Source organism: Ambystoma mexicanum, chromosome 13 (assembly GCF_040938575.1).
Source record: "Ambystoma mexicanum isolate Mex_15411 chromosome 13, UKY_AmexF1_1, whole genome shotgun sequence".
Classification (NCBI taxonomy): Eukaryota; Metazoa; Chordata; class Amphibia; order Caudata; family Ambystomatidae; genus Ambystoma; species Ambystoma mexicanum.
Genome location: NC_090938.1, coordinates 522,550,606 through 522,568,444, shown reverse-complemented (window position 1 = coordinate 522,568,444; position 17,839 = coordinate 522,550,606). Strand labels below are relative to the sequence as shown.

Sequence of the window (17,839 nt, the reverse complement as noted above, 5' to 3'; positions counted from 1 at the left end):
ATGCATGTCTTCCGTCTCCACATGTATATCTCACGATGTGCTTCAAGGCCCCTGGTGTCAATTCTTTTTCCAACCCGGTAATGATAGACTCAGGGGCTAGCGGGAATTATATGGATTCCAACCTGGCTAAACATTATGGGCTACCTATAATTTCCAAAATACGACCTGAAGACATACATGCTGTTGACGGTTCCCGTTTGGTATCCGGACAAGTCACGGAACAAACCACTGCACTACAAATGTCCACATTACAGGGTCATTCGGAATACATCACCTTTGACCTCATTACGGCCCCCCAGTTTGGTATGATTCTGGGTCTATCCTGGTTGCAAACCCATAACCCTGTAATCAATTGGGTTAAACAAACCGTGCTGTTCTCTTCCTCTTTTTGCAGTCAGAAATGTCTAGGGACTCAAGAGGCAGCCGTCTTCTCCCCTTGCCTGGCCCTGGTGGCAAGTGTACCTTCCATCAGTGCTTTATCCTCTATCCCAGTCCCTGTACTTCCAGAGGAATACCGAGAGTACTCGGATGTCTTCGACAAAGGCTTATCAGAAAAACTGCCTCCACACCGAGACTATGACTGCCCCATTGACCTTATACCTGGGGGGGTCATCCCACATGGTCGTATCTACTCCCTTCCTCGAAAGGAAGAAGAACACTTGCGACAATACATAGACAAAGCATTAAGCTTGGGACACATACGTCCGTCCCGTTCACCAGCGGCCTCCCCGATATTCTTCGTACAAAAAAAAGAAGGAGATTTACGTCCATGTGTCGATTATCGTTCCCTTAATAACGTCACAATCAAGAACCAATATCCTCTACCGCTCATTACGGAGCTTCTTGATAAAATGACCTCCTCTACCATCTTCACCAAGTTGGACTTACGGGGAGCATACAATTTGGTGAGGATGCGTGAGGGGGATGAATGGAAAACAGCATTCAAAACTAAATTCGGGCTTTACGAATACTGTGTAATGCCCTTCGGGCTTTGCAACGCCCCAGCGACGTTCCAACACTTTGTCAACGACATTTTCAGGGACCTGTTGGACTGTTACGTCGTAATATATTTGGACGACATCCTGATATATTCAGATACCTTGTCCCAGCACATACACCATGTACGCTCTGTTCTCCTCCGTCTGAGAGAACACTCCCTCTTTGCAAAACTGGAGAAGTGTGTGTTTCATGCATCGTCTGTGGAGTTTTTGGGTTTTCAAATATCACAAAAGGGAGTGCTTATGTGCACCTCAAAGGTCCGGGCAGTACTGGATTGGCCTGTCCCGACTTCAGTAAAAGCCCTTCAATCATTCTTGGGCTTTTCCAACTTTTACAGACGTTTCATCGCCTCCTTTTCTGAAATAGTTGCGCCACTAACTCGGTTGACCAGCCTGAACGTCCATTTCATTTGGGATGAACAGGCGCACTCTGCATTTCAGAAATTGAAGGAAGCCTTTACCACAGCTCCAGTCCTGCAGCACCCAGATCCGACCCTTCCTTTTATCGTGGAAGCCGATGCCTCTGCAATTGCTGTTTGGGCTATCCTGTCGCAAATTTGTCCAGCCCCACCGACTACATCCTGTGGCTTTCCATTCTCGGAAACTTACGCCAGCCGAACATAATTATACGATCATGGAAAGAGAACTACTGGCGATTAAAGTAGCGTTTAGTGAGTGGAGACATCATCTCTTAGGTGCTAAACATCCCATTACTGTATATACGGATCATCGGAATCTCCAGGCATTATCTCATATAAAATGCACCAATGCTAGGCAAATACGGTGGCATTTATTTTTTACCATGTTTAACTTCACTGTGACATATCGCCCCGGTCCACTACATGGAAAGGCGGATGCATTGTCGCGTATCGGTACAGATATGGTAACTACGAAACAGTCAACCCCTGTATTATCCTCAGGGACTGTGGTGTGTATTTGTTCGGTTTCTCCGTCCATCTTAGATGGATTAAGGACGTGGGCTAAGGATCATGCTCCTGTTCTTAAGGAGCTGGGCGCTGAACTCATCACCGGTCTTCCATATGTCAATGGTTTGCTATACTTACCTGATAACCGTATTCGACGTAAAGCTCTTGAATGGTCCCATGATCTCCCGTTGGCAGCTCACCCTGGTCGGGCAAATACTTACGATCTTCTCCACCGATGGTGCTGGTGGCCTGGTATGAAGAACGACACCGAACAATATGTCTCCAAGTGTGCAGTATGTACACAGTGCAAGAGGCAACTGGGCAAGCCCGTCGGTCTTCTAATGAGTATGCCGTTACCCCCATATCCATGGCATACGGTTACCCTTGATTTCGTGGTGGAGCTCCCTTGTATCGGGGGTATGTCCACCATTCTTGTGGTTGTCGATGTCTTTACCAAAATGGCACGATTTATACCGTGCTCGGGTATACCTACTGCCTCTATGTTAGCGACTCTGTTTTTTGACCATGTGGTACGATTTTTTGGGCTTCCTACGGTTCTAATTTCTGATCGGGGGTCTCAATTCACCTCACGCTTCTGGCGCTCCCTTACTTCATCTTTGGGTATCGATGCCCGCTTGTCTTCGGCCTACCATCCTCAAACGGATGGTCAGACTGAACGTACCAATGGTACTATGGAACAGTTTCTTCGCTGTCTGTGTCTGCAGCATCAATCCAACTGGTTCTCGCTACTAGGTGCTGCAGAATTTGCCTATAACAATTCCATGCATTCCTCAATTGGTTGCTCTCCGTTTTATGCTTTATATGGTCTGCACCCAAGGACTCTCCCACCTGTCTTGCCCTCCTTAAAGCAGTTTCCCGCCGCTAATGCTGTAAAAGACTCCTTGCTTGCCATCCGTAAATCGGTGTTGTCCCATCTGCAAACGGCACAACGTCGTACCAAAATGCAAGCTGACAAACGGCGCACACCCGCCCCTTCGTATTCTTGTGGGGAACGTGTATGGCTCTCTACAAAACATCTGGCCATTAAAGGAAAAAGGAAACTATTGCCATGTTACCTAGGTCCTTATAGGATTCTACGGTGTCTTAACCCTGTCACCGTTTGCCTAGGGATTCCATCTCATTGGCGGGTACACCCGGTATTCCATGTTTCCTTGCTTCGCCCTTTTGTACCTGGCACGAGATTACCTACTGCCCCCACCCCAGTTAACGTCCATGGTGAAGACGAGTATGAGGTGCGTGCAGTCTTGGACACTCGCCTATGTCGTGGGATTCGCTCCTACCTGATCGACTGGAAAGGGTATGGTCCAGAGGACAGGTCCTGGGAACCGGCCTCTAATCTAAACGCTCCCCGTTTACTACGTGCCTTTTGGTCACACCGCTTGCGTAGTCTCAGGAGAAAGCGTTCTTTGTGGGGGGGTACTGTCACGACCCGGCCAGGTTGGAAATTGCCTTGGCGTTTATCCGAGCGCTATTCGGCAAGTAAAAGTCCCTGAGACTACAACTCCCACAACGCCTGCTGTCATAGCCGCGTGAAGTACGCGTGACGTTGTGATGATTTCATTTGTTGGGAACGATATATAACTCCCATCTACCCGGAGATCGAGTGCTCCTAAACTGTCGTTAGTTGCGAGCTCCCGGACCCGTTTCTTGAATCCTCGACTAACCAGCGCCTGAATCAACTTATTGCCTTCGCCTTGTCCGTACCTGCTTCCTGACGCCAGCCTCCCTCGATTGTTCCCCTTGGATATTCTGAACCCGGCTTACTCATTCTCGACCCCCTAATTCTAAATCCTTAAACTTTGGTGACCCGATACCTCAAAAATCTCCGTAAGGAAATTATTGTGAAGTGAACGCTCACTTCCCGATTCAATTTTCCTTTTACTTCTGTTGCTTCGAACTATATTTTGGGACGCTTTGCTGTTTACCGTTTGGATTGCTTTTGAACCTTTATTTGGGACGCTTTGCTGTTTACCTTTTGGATTGCTTTGAACCTTTATTTGGGACGCTTTGCTGTTTACCTTTTGGATTGCTTTGAACCTTTTATTTGGGACGCTCTGCTGTTTATACTTTGGATTGCCTTGAACCTACTTGGGACGCTCTGCGGTCTTCGCCCTGGTGATCCTAAGATACTGGCAAACTTCCACTCCTCCCTCCCTACAATTCGATACTAGTAGGTTACTGGTATATTATTTCTACGGTGCAGGTAAGAGTGGGGATTGGGGCTGGTGTTGGCTGTTTGTTATTCCAACACTACTGGGCTGCATTTTTCTGAACAACTGTTTTCTTTGTTTTGTTCTTTATCCCTCTAGCTCTGACGATTCTGCTCCAGCCTTTTCGCTCAAGCCCCCAACCTGTCAGGTTTATTTATCCCTGAAGGCTAAGCTCTTGGGAGGGAAGTCTTGGGCGCATCTCCATAAAAGCCCAGGATTACTTGAGCAAAAGGAAATACTGCATACAACCAGAAAACAACCTCTGGGTTGTGACAGATGTAAGTCATTTATGGGTATCATTTACACCCACCCAGCTGGTTTCAGGGACAGATGTGAAAGTGACAGTCCATATAAGACTCTAGAGGTCACCAGCGGGCTTCAAATTACATAGTTGTGGATTTACAGTTTGGGTCATAGATCCTGCTGATGTGCTGGTATTGTTTGTGTGTATCTCACTCTTCTAGTCACCGCTAAGAAGATGGTGTCAGAAGATAGGAGAGACCATTTGTAGGGACATTGAACCTCTGGGTTATTGGATTGCTGTCAGCTGATGGAAGTCTCTATTTTTTTGGGGAATGTTTTCCTGAGCTCCATGGGAAATGTTGTGTTGTTGATACATGAGGGAGATACTTTGTGTTATTCTGGAAAATCTTTGTTGTGAGGGTTCAAGGGGAGAATGAGACAGGAAATAGATGTTGCGTGTTCGTGCTTACTATCATAGTGCTTTACTCTAGGACTTTGGTGGTCAAGTTGCTGCTTGCACAACAAATAAGAATAAATATGGCTGTTATTGAATTATTTAAGATATGAACTCATGCTGCAGCTTGCTGCTAATCCTGTCTATGATACTGTATGTGCTCTTGTTATTTTAGAAATGTGTCTATCGATAAGATAATTAATTGGTTTGGTTTAGTATGCTTTTAGCATACTATCCATGCCGTGAAAACACTGGAAATAAATTATCTTTTTATAAATTTCAGAATATTTTTGTGACTACCTATGGCCTACGTCCATGGAGGCTAACATAAAAAAATATTTTTTATTGAGCTCGGCATATATAGCTTTTCCTTCTAAATACTGAACATGTTTTGGAACAAAATAGTGAAACGTTGACTCACATGTTTAATCTGGATAGGGGCCATATTACTTTATTCTTAGTACATGCCTTTTCTGCATGTCTCTGAGCCCTTTGCCCATGAGACGTCAGCCTCTGCAACTGTAACACTCACTGAGGAGTAAGGATATGATTCTAAAAGGCTTTATTATGGCATCCTTTTCAAAGCTTCTGCTTGATTGTAAAATTTATTTTGAAGAGTCTTTTGCAAGTAACTGAAACCAAGAACTCTGGATGAACTTTACCAGAATGAACAGTCAACAAAGAAGCTGCCTATTAGTAACGTAGGAAAATAGTGAAATAGTGAAAAGCCCAGATATTCACACATATATTACATATGACGGTCAAGATCTTTCTGGCAATGGGAAAAGAACCAATGGACATTAACCAAGTCTCTTTAACCACAAATGACCACAGGGAGGAAATACACATTTTAAAAGATACCACTCTGCAAAATGTTGAGTTGTGTTGTAGATCCACTTCAGAGCTGTAAAGTAAATCCTTAGATAATGCATTATTTGTGAGCAACAAATACCAAAATTAACAGAATTATTGTCTGTAGGCAAAGCAAGGACAAATGAACACAAGTTTGCTGGTATAGCATGAGAATGAAATAAACACACAGAACAAATTCCAACACATATGACTATCTCCATGGAAAACTAAGGCAGCCAGGGCCAATGCAAGTATCAACATGACAGACAAAGATCACAACCCTGGATCTGTTTTCCACATAAACCCTGCACCTTACTAATGTATATAATAAATTATGCACTAAATCTAATACAGAGCACATACTTGTAACCAACAGTAACAAGATACCGAGACAAAGTTGCAGAGACTATTCCTAAAACCCACAACCATGTAACTTATGAAATGATTTTCACTACATTCTAGCTTTTACAAAATCAACAATACTGTTTGACATAGAAAGCACAGAGCACATCCACACCTGACACATATTACATGTTGTAAGGTGTTCAGTACCTGTAGGTAATCTCGGCCCAAGCTATTGTACTGATTAGCTACACACTGTTATCCTGTAATACAATATCAAACTACAGACTGGCAGATTCCCAGAACCATGAAGCAAAGCACTTCCAGACAGACCACAGACCTTGGTAGGCAAAACCCATGGTAGTTAAGCAATTTCAAAATGCTTCATTACATAATATTACAGCACCCATTCTTGATGCAAAGGGCTCTAAATTCATAAGAGGTCTTTGTTCGATGCATATCTGTCAAAACCGCTAGGGACTGGTGATAAGAAGCAAGGACTATGGGTTGGGTCTGAGGAGGTCCAGAGGCTGCAGAAAAGTGTAGTGTCGGTAAGATGCACATTGACTGTTACCACCTCCTGCATTTCAAGGGCACTGTGACCCCAATAAGTGACTACAGTATACTTTGAGAACTCACACCGCAGAAATAGAAACAAGGAAACATTGGTGTGGATCAACCCTCCTCCCTCTATCTCACCTCACAGGGTTCTTCTCCTTGTTTAATGGACAGGTTAGTCTCTTCTCCCTCAATCTCTTCATTCGCTTGCTTTTTGCCATCAGCGGAGTCATCTAGCTCTGGGTGAAACGCAATCTCTGATGAGATCTTCGAAGGCCTGGCTACATCAGCCACCAGTTGCAGCATCCTTTCTGGGGGTTTTGAGTCCACCACATAGTCTACGGGCGGCTCCATCTTGGGAACGAGCTCTACGCTGGCTAAAGTGAGCTTGGCTGACTTGACGGCATTTGCTTCGGGGATGTGGGATGAGGGCTTGTATTTGGCCGGCTCCTTTCTGCAAGGCGTGCAGCACCTTGGGGAACACAACAGTGGCATCAGTTACCCGGTCAACTAGATCCAATTTGATTCCTGTGTGTAGGGTTAGTGGGAGCTAGGAGAGGATAAAGCAAATAAACTCTAGCCTTTCTATGACACCATCTGATGGGCATAAGCATAGTGTCAAAAGTAGTTCTGAACTGAGCAATTTCCTAATGTTTCCACCAGAAGATTTTTTCGAAGCAGACGGAGTAGAACAATGCATAATTGTGTCTCCATCTCACCCTCAAGATAAACATATCTCATGGTAATGTCATAAACAGCAGCAATATTTTGGCAATTGCTATGAATAAATATTCAGGCACTGTGCATGGATGTTGCACTTCAAGGAGCGATTACAAATAAACATGGTAAAACATGTCTTATTAGTTGCACTTAATGGTGTAAGAGCATGAGTAAAGGGGTGATGATATTCAGAACAAAAATCCAGGGGGGCATGTGAGTGGCAAATTTGTAAAACAACATGCCATGCCTCATGAACATATTAGAAATGCTTCCAGAAGAGGGGGGGAAACATACATAAATATTACACTAACGACCTACTCGTAGCATTACAGCAGCTCAACATGAGACTCAGCAACTCAGCGAAATAATAAAAATATATAAATAAATATATATATATATAATATATGTATGTAATATATATATATTTTTCCCTCGATCCAGGGAGCATTTCTCATCTGGTGATTCAGGTCACTACAAACGTTAGATCTTTACAGTTGCAGTTCTCTACATTATGTAGTTGAATACATTATCTTACTTGATCTATGACACGTATTTGTCAAAAGACAACATGATTATATGTACAATTGTTTGAATTATAGGATAAACTGTTAATGTGTATTTTTGTGTCAAGGTTTTGTATTGTTAAGATAAATAGTGAGATTTAAGATGTTAATGTTGTTCATCTATTTAGTGGAACAAAAAGAATAATCCGATGTATACTTGGAAACTGAAAATACTTCACAAAAGTGTATTGGCCGTTGCATATTAGGACAATATGTAATAATGAAGGTGTGAATTAATGCCGCCCGTAAAGTTTGGACACTTTACATGCAAGTTCATTTTAGCTGGAAGTCACTTGTTTTACCCACCTTAGTTTTGCAATCCTGAGTCAAACAAGTAACACATCTTAATTCCATATTACATTGTGCTGGAGTAGGAAGGGCGGCTAGATTCTTCAGCTGCTACCAAAATAAGATACTCCGGGAAATGCCACATTATGCATCATCTCCAAACAGCCTGTTTATATCAGCCCATAAATAATTCTAGCCGATTAAAAATGATAAAAACATAATCGATACTTTACTATAATACCTTTTGCCATATATGTGTTTCAGATTCACCTTTTTAGCTTTGTCTTTTGGTTTTAGATGCCAAAATAAACACCTTGTCATAGAACTGTTGTGTTAAAGTTACAGTTAAAAAACAAAGATAGGAATGACATTGATGGGTTGTCACATAAGGACCGTGAACTGGAAACACAGGGGATGGTGTAATAACAATTAACCAGCTGCTTCTATGCAAATCTGACTGAAAAACAGGTAATACCATTGCAATGTTTACAAAGTTAATAATGAAAATATGAAATACTTCCAGTAACCTGTGTAACATACACTGACCAAGCAAATGGAAAATGTTTTGAACATATGAAACTTGGCTACTACATTGAGTAAATGTGTATCTCTATCACTGTGCATCTCTCGTTCTCCTCTCAAGTTCTCTGTGTCTTGGTCTGTCTCGCTCTCAGTCACTGTCACTTTGTCTCCCTCGCTTTGTCACTCTGTCTCTGGTACTCTCACATTCTCTCTCTATGAAGGTGTCTCTCACTCTTTGCCTCTCTCTGCCCCTTCTCCATCCCTTTCGGTCTCGCTCCCTCTCTCTCTCTGTCTAGGTCTCTCTGTCTCTAGCATTGGCCCTCTGTCTGTGTCTTTGAGGAGGTCTCCCTCTCGATCTCTCACTCACTCGCTTACTTTCTTTCCCTGCCTCTGCAGTTTATACACCTGGAGCTGAATGGTAAGTTCTCTCATTCCAGAAAAATGCTGCTGTGCGCTTTGGCGGGGGAGACTGGGCAAGCAAGCATAATGATTTCAGTGCTGGAGTTGGTGTGACATCAAGCATTGTCCCCACTGCACAAACATCCTAAGCATTTAATATATTGGATCCTAAAATTATATACATATATTTTTTTACATTTATTTTGTGAATTGGTTTAAAAAACCTTACACATTTAATAAGAAATAGCACATTATTAAAAATCAGTGACAAAACATAGTATATATATTCAAGCCATAAAATATTCAATGTAATACATGCTTTTCATTTCATTAATAACCATTCATAAATGTTTCGATCAACATTTGGCGAATCACTTTGAACACTCGCACGAGGGCTGGGATAAGCGACTTTTGGTTGCCAGCCAAAGGTCGTGCCCACAAAACCTCATTATCATACATATCAAAATCAAAACAAACCCTTCCAGCCATCGTATAACCATATAAGTAGCTTTGCATTCCAGTAGAAGGTTGTCCAACTTAACTTTCACATTCGTCAGAGATTTTGCAAAAACTTTATTTCCTATGACCCTCAGTAAAAGATAACATATGACTGGGGTTGTCAACCCATCAAATACTAAAATCAAATGAGGTTTTCAAGATTTCCACAATGAATATGAAGGAACAAAATGTACATATAATGAAATACAATGTGGATTATTTTCCCATTACTGATCATTTTAAAATCTAAATTGACTTTAGTATTCACTGGTAAAACAAACACAATGAGAATCATATGGAGAGGGAAACACTTATCTATAAATATTGCAACTACTCCTCATAATGAATACAACTAAAGCTGCTACACCACCTGCAAGCGCCAAGAGACCACGGCAATGAAACAAAGCCAATTTACACCAGGACATACTAAATAAAGTACCATAGGTGGCCCACAGTTTTCTGCATAATTTGTAACAATTTGCTGAACAATTCTTCTATGCCTGGTGCGGACTTTGGCACAGATATGCCAATTAAATTCAGAGCCCTACATGCGGGATATTTGTATGCATAATATGTGAAGCATCTTAAAACCAACGACTCTCATAAAACCAATTAATCATCTTGGAGAGAAAACATAGATATCAAAAAAGTAATTTTTGCATCTGACACTATTGATTGGACCCAACTAGTAACTCTGCTAGACTGTCCATTTCACAAAGTAATAGCTACAGTAAGACCACTTCCTACCATCTCGGAACACCCAGTCCACAAGACCCAACCCTAGCACTTAAATTGTTAGATATATCGTGGTGGCTTACTTACTTTGATGTTATATCTTCTGCGTTGCAGCACTTATTGCAGCATGACTTGAAAAATCCTTTCCAGACACCTGAAATCAGAATAATGAATTAGTAACAAGAGGTAAACCCCAACATTAAGTTAAAAATTACAAAAATCAACAGCCTAAATCAGAATTCAGCAAACCGCAAATACGTCTTGCTACATCTGAGTTTTGGAAATTGCTCTGCTGGCATTTAAATATTAGCTACCATAGATCACTAAATGAAATATGGGAATGAGGTAGCACAGAGTAGACTGCAGAGGGCAGACTCCTTTTTAGGTGTGGCTGAAAAGAGCTTTAACTCTTTCCCCCACATCTAATGCAGTAAAGTAGTCAAACGGTGTTACTGTTTACAAAGAATGGCAGGTTCTGAGTATCTCTCCCTCTATGTCTACCGTTCGTGACACTATTTCCTATCTGTCTTGCAAACATCCTACTGCCTCTCCTCTCGACCTACGGACTTCTTCCCTTATTTCGAAAGTGAATCCGACCTTGTCTCCTTCCTGAACACATTTTTTTTACTTTCCTCTGTTGTCTTCCCTGTTGACTTTGAACATGCAGTTGTTCTTTCAGTTCTAAAAAAGCCCTCCTTTGACCCATCCTGCTCTATTTTTCTTCTACATTTCCTTTACAAAATTCTTCAATGAGTAATGTCTTGTTCTTGATCTTCACTCCTTACTCCCTCATCACCAGTCAGGCTTCCAACCCCTTCACTCCAAGTAACAGCTCTCCTCAGTGTTTCCAACTCACTCCTAACTGCTCGACAATATGAACTCTCTTCCATTCATTCTTCTTGACCCTTCTGCTGCTTCTGAAAAGGTTGATCACCTCACTCGTCTACATAATCTTTCTTCTCTAGGGTTCTCTGGTCCTAGTTAGCAATGACTTGAATCTTACCTATAACTATTCTTTTTCTATTTCCTAGGCAGGGAAACGCTCCCCCACTTATTCCCTTTTTCACAGAGTCTTACAGGTCTCCATTTTGGGCCCTCTTCTCTTTTTGATATATACCTCTACTCTCTCATCTACTGCTCCCTCATTTGGTCTATCTTCCCACTTTTATGTTGATAATTCCCACATCTATGTATCATTTTCCTCTTTCTCCGACTCTCTCCAAACTACTATTTCCACCCAGCAATTCAATGTTGCATGCCTTCTCACTTCTTACATCTCAACACTCGAAAAATTGAGATCCTCTTCTTCTACTATAAACCCTCTTGCTCCTCCCTCTATTCCCTTTCTGTTCAATGTCCCAGTATCTTCTTCAGCTCGAAATCTTGACATTTGCTTTGACTCTTCTCTCTCTTCCACTACACATTTCTATAATGTAGCTTGTTCTTGCTGCGATCAACTCCATGATATATGCAAGAATTGCACTTTTCTCTGTTTTCACATTACCTATCTATAATCTGGTCCTATCTCACCTAAATTAATGTTCTGCTATACTCATTGGTCTTCCTGCTTATCATCTTGCCCCAATTTGCTCTATCTTTAACTCCCCCATTTGTACCTTATGCAGTCTTTCTCTCTGTACTTCCATTTCTTTTTCCCTTCAGTCCCTCTCTTGACTTTCCTTTGAATCTCACTCTACCACTTTCTTTGCCTTGTCTTCAAATGTATACACAGACTTGCCCCGTCCCCTTTATCTCTACTCAATGTTCATTGTCAATGTTGCTTCTTGTGCCCTTCGCTGACAAGGCCAATTCTTTCTTAGGGTACTTTAACAGCCATGCTCATCTCATTTCCGATCGTTTACTCTCCTGGTGCCTAAACACTGGGGACTCTACCCCTTTATATCAGATCCTTCTCTAACCTCTCACTTTTTTTGCTGAAATCTAAACAAAATATTCTACTCTTCTTTCCGGCTAATTTTGTAACTTTTTCATCAATTGTATTTACCATATATTTTGTACCGTTTATTATGAATAGTGCTTTGGAGAAAGCGCTCTATAATACATTGATGCAATATCAGTATAAAAGCCTCAAAAGTTCTCCTGCTTAAGCCAGCACAGGACAGAACTCCAGCTGACACCGTTGCACTTTAAGCTGTGACAAGCTTTTCAAATTCTGTGCTTGTAAAATAGTTTTCTGTGACATTTTACAGACAGTAATTGACAAGGAACTGTTTATGGTAGATTATTTAATTTGAGCACTTCTGTATCACCATGTTTTTACTTAGTTCAAAGGACAAAATTAAAACGTTTTTTCAATTCATTATATTAAACTGTTCAAATTAGTTTATGCCCCACAAACTGCATGTTAGCTTTTTTTTATTCAAACACCTTCTACATTAATTATATCAAAGAGAACATGGAAGATCTCTTACATTAGATTAAGTAAGATGCCAGGTAGTAAAGTATTGTGTGGTCATGTATTATAAGGACTAAAATACCCCCTACCGTACATAAAAAGGATATTTGCAAGTCACCTCGGAGTTCCATGACCTTATAAAGGAACTCAGCCTTTAGCCTCGTTCTGCTATTTGATCACTGAACTCCTCAGTGACTTGCAATATCCTTATAACATAAGGTAGGGGGTACTTTATGCCAAATATAAATCAATAAAAAACAAATGCAATACAATGTGTGATAATGTGAGACCAACAGAACACATGAGAAAACAAGAATGTACTTTAAAGGCTAAGCCAGCAGGGTAAGGGTTGAATTGACACACAAGGTTCTAGATGGTTTAAATATAACTTAAAAAGGGAACCACTATGTTCAGGTATAAGGAAGGGCAAATAATGTTGAGTAAGGACCTATTTTCATCCTGGTTTGGTTTTTCTAATGTGGTAAACACAAGTCTTAGGGATATGGTGCCGAGCTCATTACCATACATAAGTATGTGAATGGCTGACAGCCAATAAACCAAAACTCAGACAGAAATAAAGGTAATCTTGCCTTGCACTGACACTGAGATACTTCTACAATAGCCTCTGGAAATGGAAACTTCCTAGAACATCTACATTGATCAAGAAACTCAGCATACTAAGGTCACCAGAGAGCACAACCATCTTGGCCGCTTCTCTTTAAGCTCTGCCACACCTCAGGAGCCATTCCCATAAATCCTGCATAATCCCTGACCCCTGAACACTTCAAAACATATAGTGAGACCCCTGGAAGGCTGGTGCCGAGGCTAACGCAATCTCGAGAGGATCAGATCATCCGACCATCTGTTCCTGGCTCAGCCTTCTGTGCGGGCCTGTGGTCTAGGGAGAACGGCATCTGCACACGCCGCCTGAGCTGTTCTGGGAAGGTGGAGAGGTGAGGCCTCTATGTCAGAGGAGCCTGGGAGGAGGGACCGGTACGTTGATGCCCAGAGGGACCGCTGCTGCTGTCAGTGGGCCCGTGAGGCGGTTTCAGAGATGAGCAGGGAAGGCAGAGGAAAGACTTAGTGTCGGCCGTACTTGGGAAAAGTGATCAGAGCACCGATGTCCGACAGAACAGCTGCTGCTGTTTGTCGGCCTGACGGGTGTCCGCTCTTCTCTCTGTGAGCAGAGACAAGGTCAGAGTGCTGGAAGGATGCTATGAGCTCTGCCTGTGTGGAGGCTGAGATCGGAGCGCGGAGCTGTGAAGTGTGAGTTGCTCGCTACAATGCAAGCTGGTAGTGGAGTGTGCAGGCCTGAGGGAGCTACGATAAGCTGTAGTTGGCCATCTCTGGCCCAAGAAGAGAGCAGGCACACGTTTTTCAGCCCTTTTCAGCCTTTTTCAGCTGGCAGGGCCATAGGGAACCGACCCAGTGTTCGAGGGTCTGTGTATTCACTGTGCTGCTGACATGGTGTGTTCCTTGGTATCAGTGGAAGAAGCCCTGAGTGCTAGCATTTGGCACAATACTTCAGTGCCAGCAACAGAAAATAGAGCTGAGCTAAACAACCCGGCCGATGGTACCCCCGGTGAAAGAACAAAGAGGCCTGGAGTCTGCAGAGGAGAGCGTGATGATGGGATGGTTGCTAGAGGTTATACAGGACTCAAGGACATCCTTGAAGAATAAAGTGCAAATGGTTGCTGTAGAACTGACACTGGTGAGAGCGGACCTCAGTAAAATAGGGGAACGAGTGACGGAGGTGGAACAAAGAGTGGGGAAGGTGGAAGACACGTAACAGTGCTGCAATTACAGAGCAACGCACTTACTGCAACCACAAGGACACTAAAAGTTTGTGCTGAAGATGCGGAAGGCTGCTCACGGTGCAGCAATATGCAGCAATATCTGTATACTTGTGGTTGCAGAGGGAGAGTAAGGGCAGACTTGGAACAGCTCTTCATGGACACCTTGAAAATCAGGGGCCTCTCGATGTGGTTCATCATAGAGAGAGTGCACAGAGTTCCCGGTAGGAAACCTCCACTGGGTGCTCCGCCTCAGGCTATAGTAGCAAAGTTGTTACATTTCTGTGACTGGGACACGATACTTCAAGATGCAAGAAGAACCACAGTATACAGAGTGGCGTTATGAGGATCTTGCTCTTCCCCGACTTCATACAGGAGGTACAGAAGCAGCGTAAATCATATGATGTGGTGCAAAGGAGGCTGCGGGAACTAGGATACAAGTACATGAGGATGGCCATCCCTGTGCATGGTGGTGTGGGAACGGACCCTTTTCTGGTCGATCTCCTTAGTTGAATGTGTTTTGCTGGGAGGGAGGATCTCTTGCGTGGTTACACTTGTGTGTTTAAATCTTGGGGACATTGCTCCATGGAGTTGAAGGAAGGGAGATGGGATGTTCATGCGGGGTGTAATCGTAAGGATGGCTTTCTTGGGGGTGGTGGGCAAGCCCACCTCTAGTTCTCTTCTCTTCACTCTTGTGACTGGCTACATTGCCGGGTCGGGGGTGTAGTGGCGGGGCCTCAGGTTGCGGTGTTAGGGAGGAGATGGTTGGGGGTGCTTGAATGGGGAGTGGTTGCACCCGTTGTTGGGGTGGTTGGGTGATGGGAGGGGTGAAGAAGGGTTTGCTTGTTTCTGGTTAATTTTTCAAACGCATGTAGGTCCTGGCCTCGGTCTTGCAAATAGGCAGTTTGGAGAAATGCAAGCGCAGATTTACTCATCGCTGCACTGAATTAACTAGTTGGAAAACTAGAGGATTGAACAATGTGGTGAAAAGATTCCCTCTTATCTCATTAGACACAAGGTGGAGGACGTGGGCGTATTACAGGAAACTCAACTTGATGCCCAGGGGCTGAGTGCGTTGGGGACTCGGTGGAAGGGCAGAGTAATTGGTATTACATTTTCGTACTACTCCAGGATGGTCTTCATATGGATTAGGGATACAGCGAGGCTGCAGGTTGTGCGCACCATGATATATGGGGAGGGGAAGTATGTGGCAGTTATGGGAGAAGTGCTACTGCATCTCATATTTCTTTTGGGAACATATGCCCCGAATGTGGCCCAGGCTGACTTCTTTCAACAGATTCAGGATCTCATAGTGCGTCATAGGATGGACTGGATCCTCTGGGTTGGGGACTTCAACTGTGCAATGGACCGCAATAGGGATGTGGAGAGTGCTGCGGTCTGAACATTGGGTATGGCGACTAAAACACTGTCACAGATAGTTGCAGAACTAGGCCTAGGGGATGCATGGCGGATGTTGAATGACGAAGTATGCAGCTATTCCTGTTGCTCAGCAGTGCTACTTGTTCATCAATTATACCATCATGGGGGATGAGGGGTTTGACCTTGTCACATCGGCAGACTTTCTGGATAGAACTTTTATCAGATCGCATACCATTAATACTGGGACTGGTCAGGAAAACTGTTAAACCACCCATACCTAAATGGAGGTCTGATAATCAGATGCTGCTGGATGGTGCCTTCCGGACATCGTTGGGAGATCAAATCTGGCACTTCTTGGAGGATAACTGGGGCTCCACAGCACATAGGTTCACGGAATGAGAGCCATTGAATGGGGGGTATGTATCTCAGCTAGGGTCGAGGTGCGTAGGGTCCTCACATAGGAGGTGAAGTGTCTTGAGTAGAAAGTTGCCTCACTGGATCAGGAATTGGCAAGGGGGAAGGTGCCTGCTGAGGCTGAGGCTATTACTGGGTCACAGACCAATCTCCATGTGGCAAGGGAGCAGCTGGAGTCAAACGCATACCCTGGGTATGTAGCCCAGCAGCACTCTGAGGGGGATAAAGCCAGTAAATTGCTGACCTGGTTGGGAAGCAAGGCAGTCAGAGGGGGTGTGATGGCGTGTGGGACTAGCAAGGGACGATGATCACAGAAAGGGAAGGTATTTGTGCAGTATTTAGAAAATTCTACACTTCTATGTATGCTGAGAGGGACAGGGTAAATGCACAGCTTGCAGCGCAGTGGATGGAGCAAGCGGCTCTCGGTGGGGTCAAAGGGGATCATAGGATACTGTTGGGGGGAGACATAGAATCCCATGAGGTGCAACGGGTGATTGAGTGTTTATGTATGGGCAAGACGCTGGTTATAGCTTCACAGTGGAAGTTTATAGGGCGTATAAGGAGCTGTTGGTGCAAAAGCTGTTGGAAGATTTGCGGGAAGCTAAGGAGCGGAAATGGGAGGGCTACCACAGTCCATGCAGGAGGTGAGCCTTTGCCTAAAAACAGTGGAGAAGGGTGAGACCGTGCCTCGTATCATCCTTTGTCTATGATCAATGTGGACATGAAGATTTTGTGTAAGGTACTGGCTGGTCACTTAACACCGGTTATGCAGGGGCTGGTGGACCCGGACCAGACAGGTTTTATACCAGGAAGGTCTACCTTGCATAGTCTGAGATGGTTGCTTTTGATCCTAGATAAGTACAGGAATACATCCGAAAAGGTGGCAGCAGTGAGCCTAGACTCCTAATGACAGGTGGTGATCAATATTTACTGTGACATGTGGTGATTCCATTACTATTTTTAGTTTAGACTCCTAATGACAGGTGGTGATCAATATTTACTGTGACATGTGGTGATTCCATTACTATTTTTAGTGTCTCTCATCTAGACAAACTTTGGTGAGTGAATATGTCAATTAAATTATAGCTGAAGTGGAAAAGAGTCCAATTGAGCAATAACAAGGGCATTGAAGTCTAGACAGCAACACAATATTATGTGGTGTACTATAGAAGAACAAGTTACTTACCAACTGGTAACGTTCTTTCGACTGGATGTTCCTCCAACGTATTCCTCATCTTAGATGTATTCCATCCAGCTTTGCTGCTCTTCGGAAATTTTTTCGGGAGAGGGCGCCGTGCGTCGATGTCGTCGAGTTAATGGTCCCTCGAAGGCCTCCGTCGAGGGTGAAGTTATCGGGTATATAAGTAGCATACCCGATGGCCTCAGTTCTGTTTTTCCCCTTTTTATCTTTGATTTTGTACTGTGTAGATTGTGCCGGCAGACAGGTATCAGCCTTGCGAGATTTGAGTTGGCAATAACCTGGAAAAATCTACAGAGGGGTAGGCTG

General features: G+C 43.5%; 1 protein-coding gene across 5 annotated transcripts in view; it reads right to left on the bottom strand.

Annotated features, from left to right (window-relative positions):
• LOC138521417 (spermatogenesis-associated protein 21-like) overlaps positions 1–17,839 on the bottom strand; it is a 1,690,677-nt gene that overhangs the window by 1,381,164 nt on the left and 291,674 nt on the right. For 3 of the 5 annotated variants that reach the window (XM_069634219.1, XM_069634220.1, XM_069634223.1), the window contains exons 2-3: positions 10,417–10,483; positions 6,746–7,076 (exon numbers count right to left, since the gene is read on the bottom strand). In XM_069634219.1, coding sequence (XP_069490320.1) covers positions 6,746–7,076; positions 10,417–10,483 — 398 coding nt within the window. The remainder of the gene's footprint in view (positions 1–6,745; positions 7,077–10,416; positions 10,484–17,839) is intronic. The other 2 variants (XM_069634222.1, XM_069634221.1) reach the window with 1 other exon arrangement.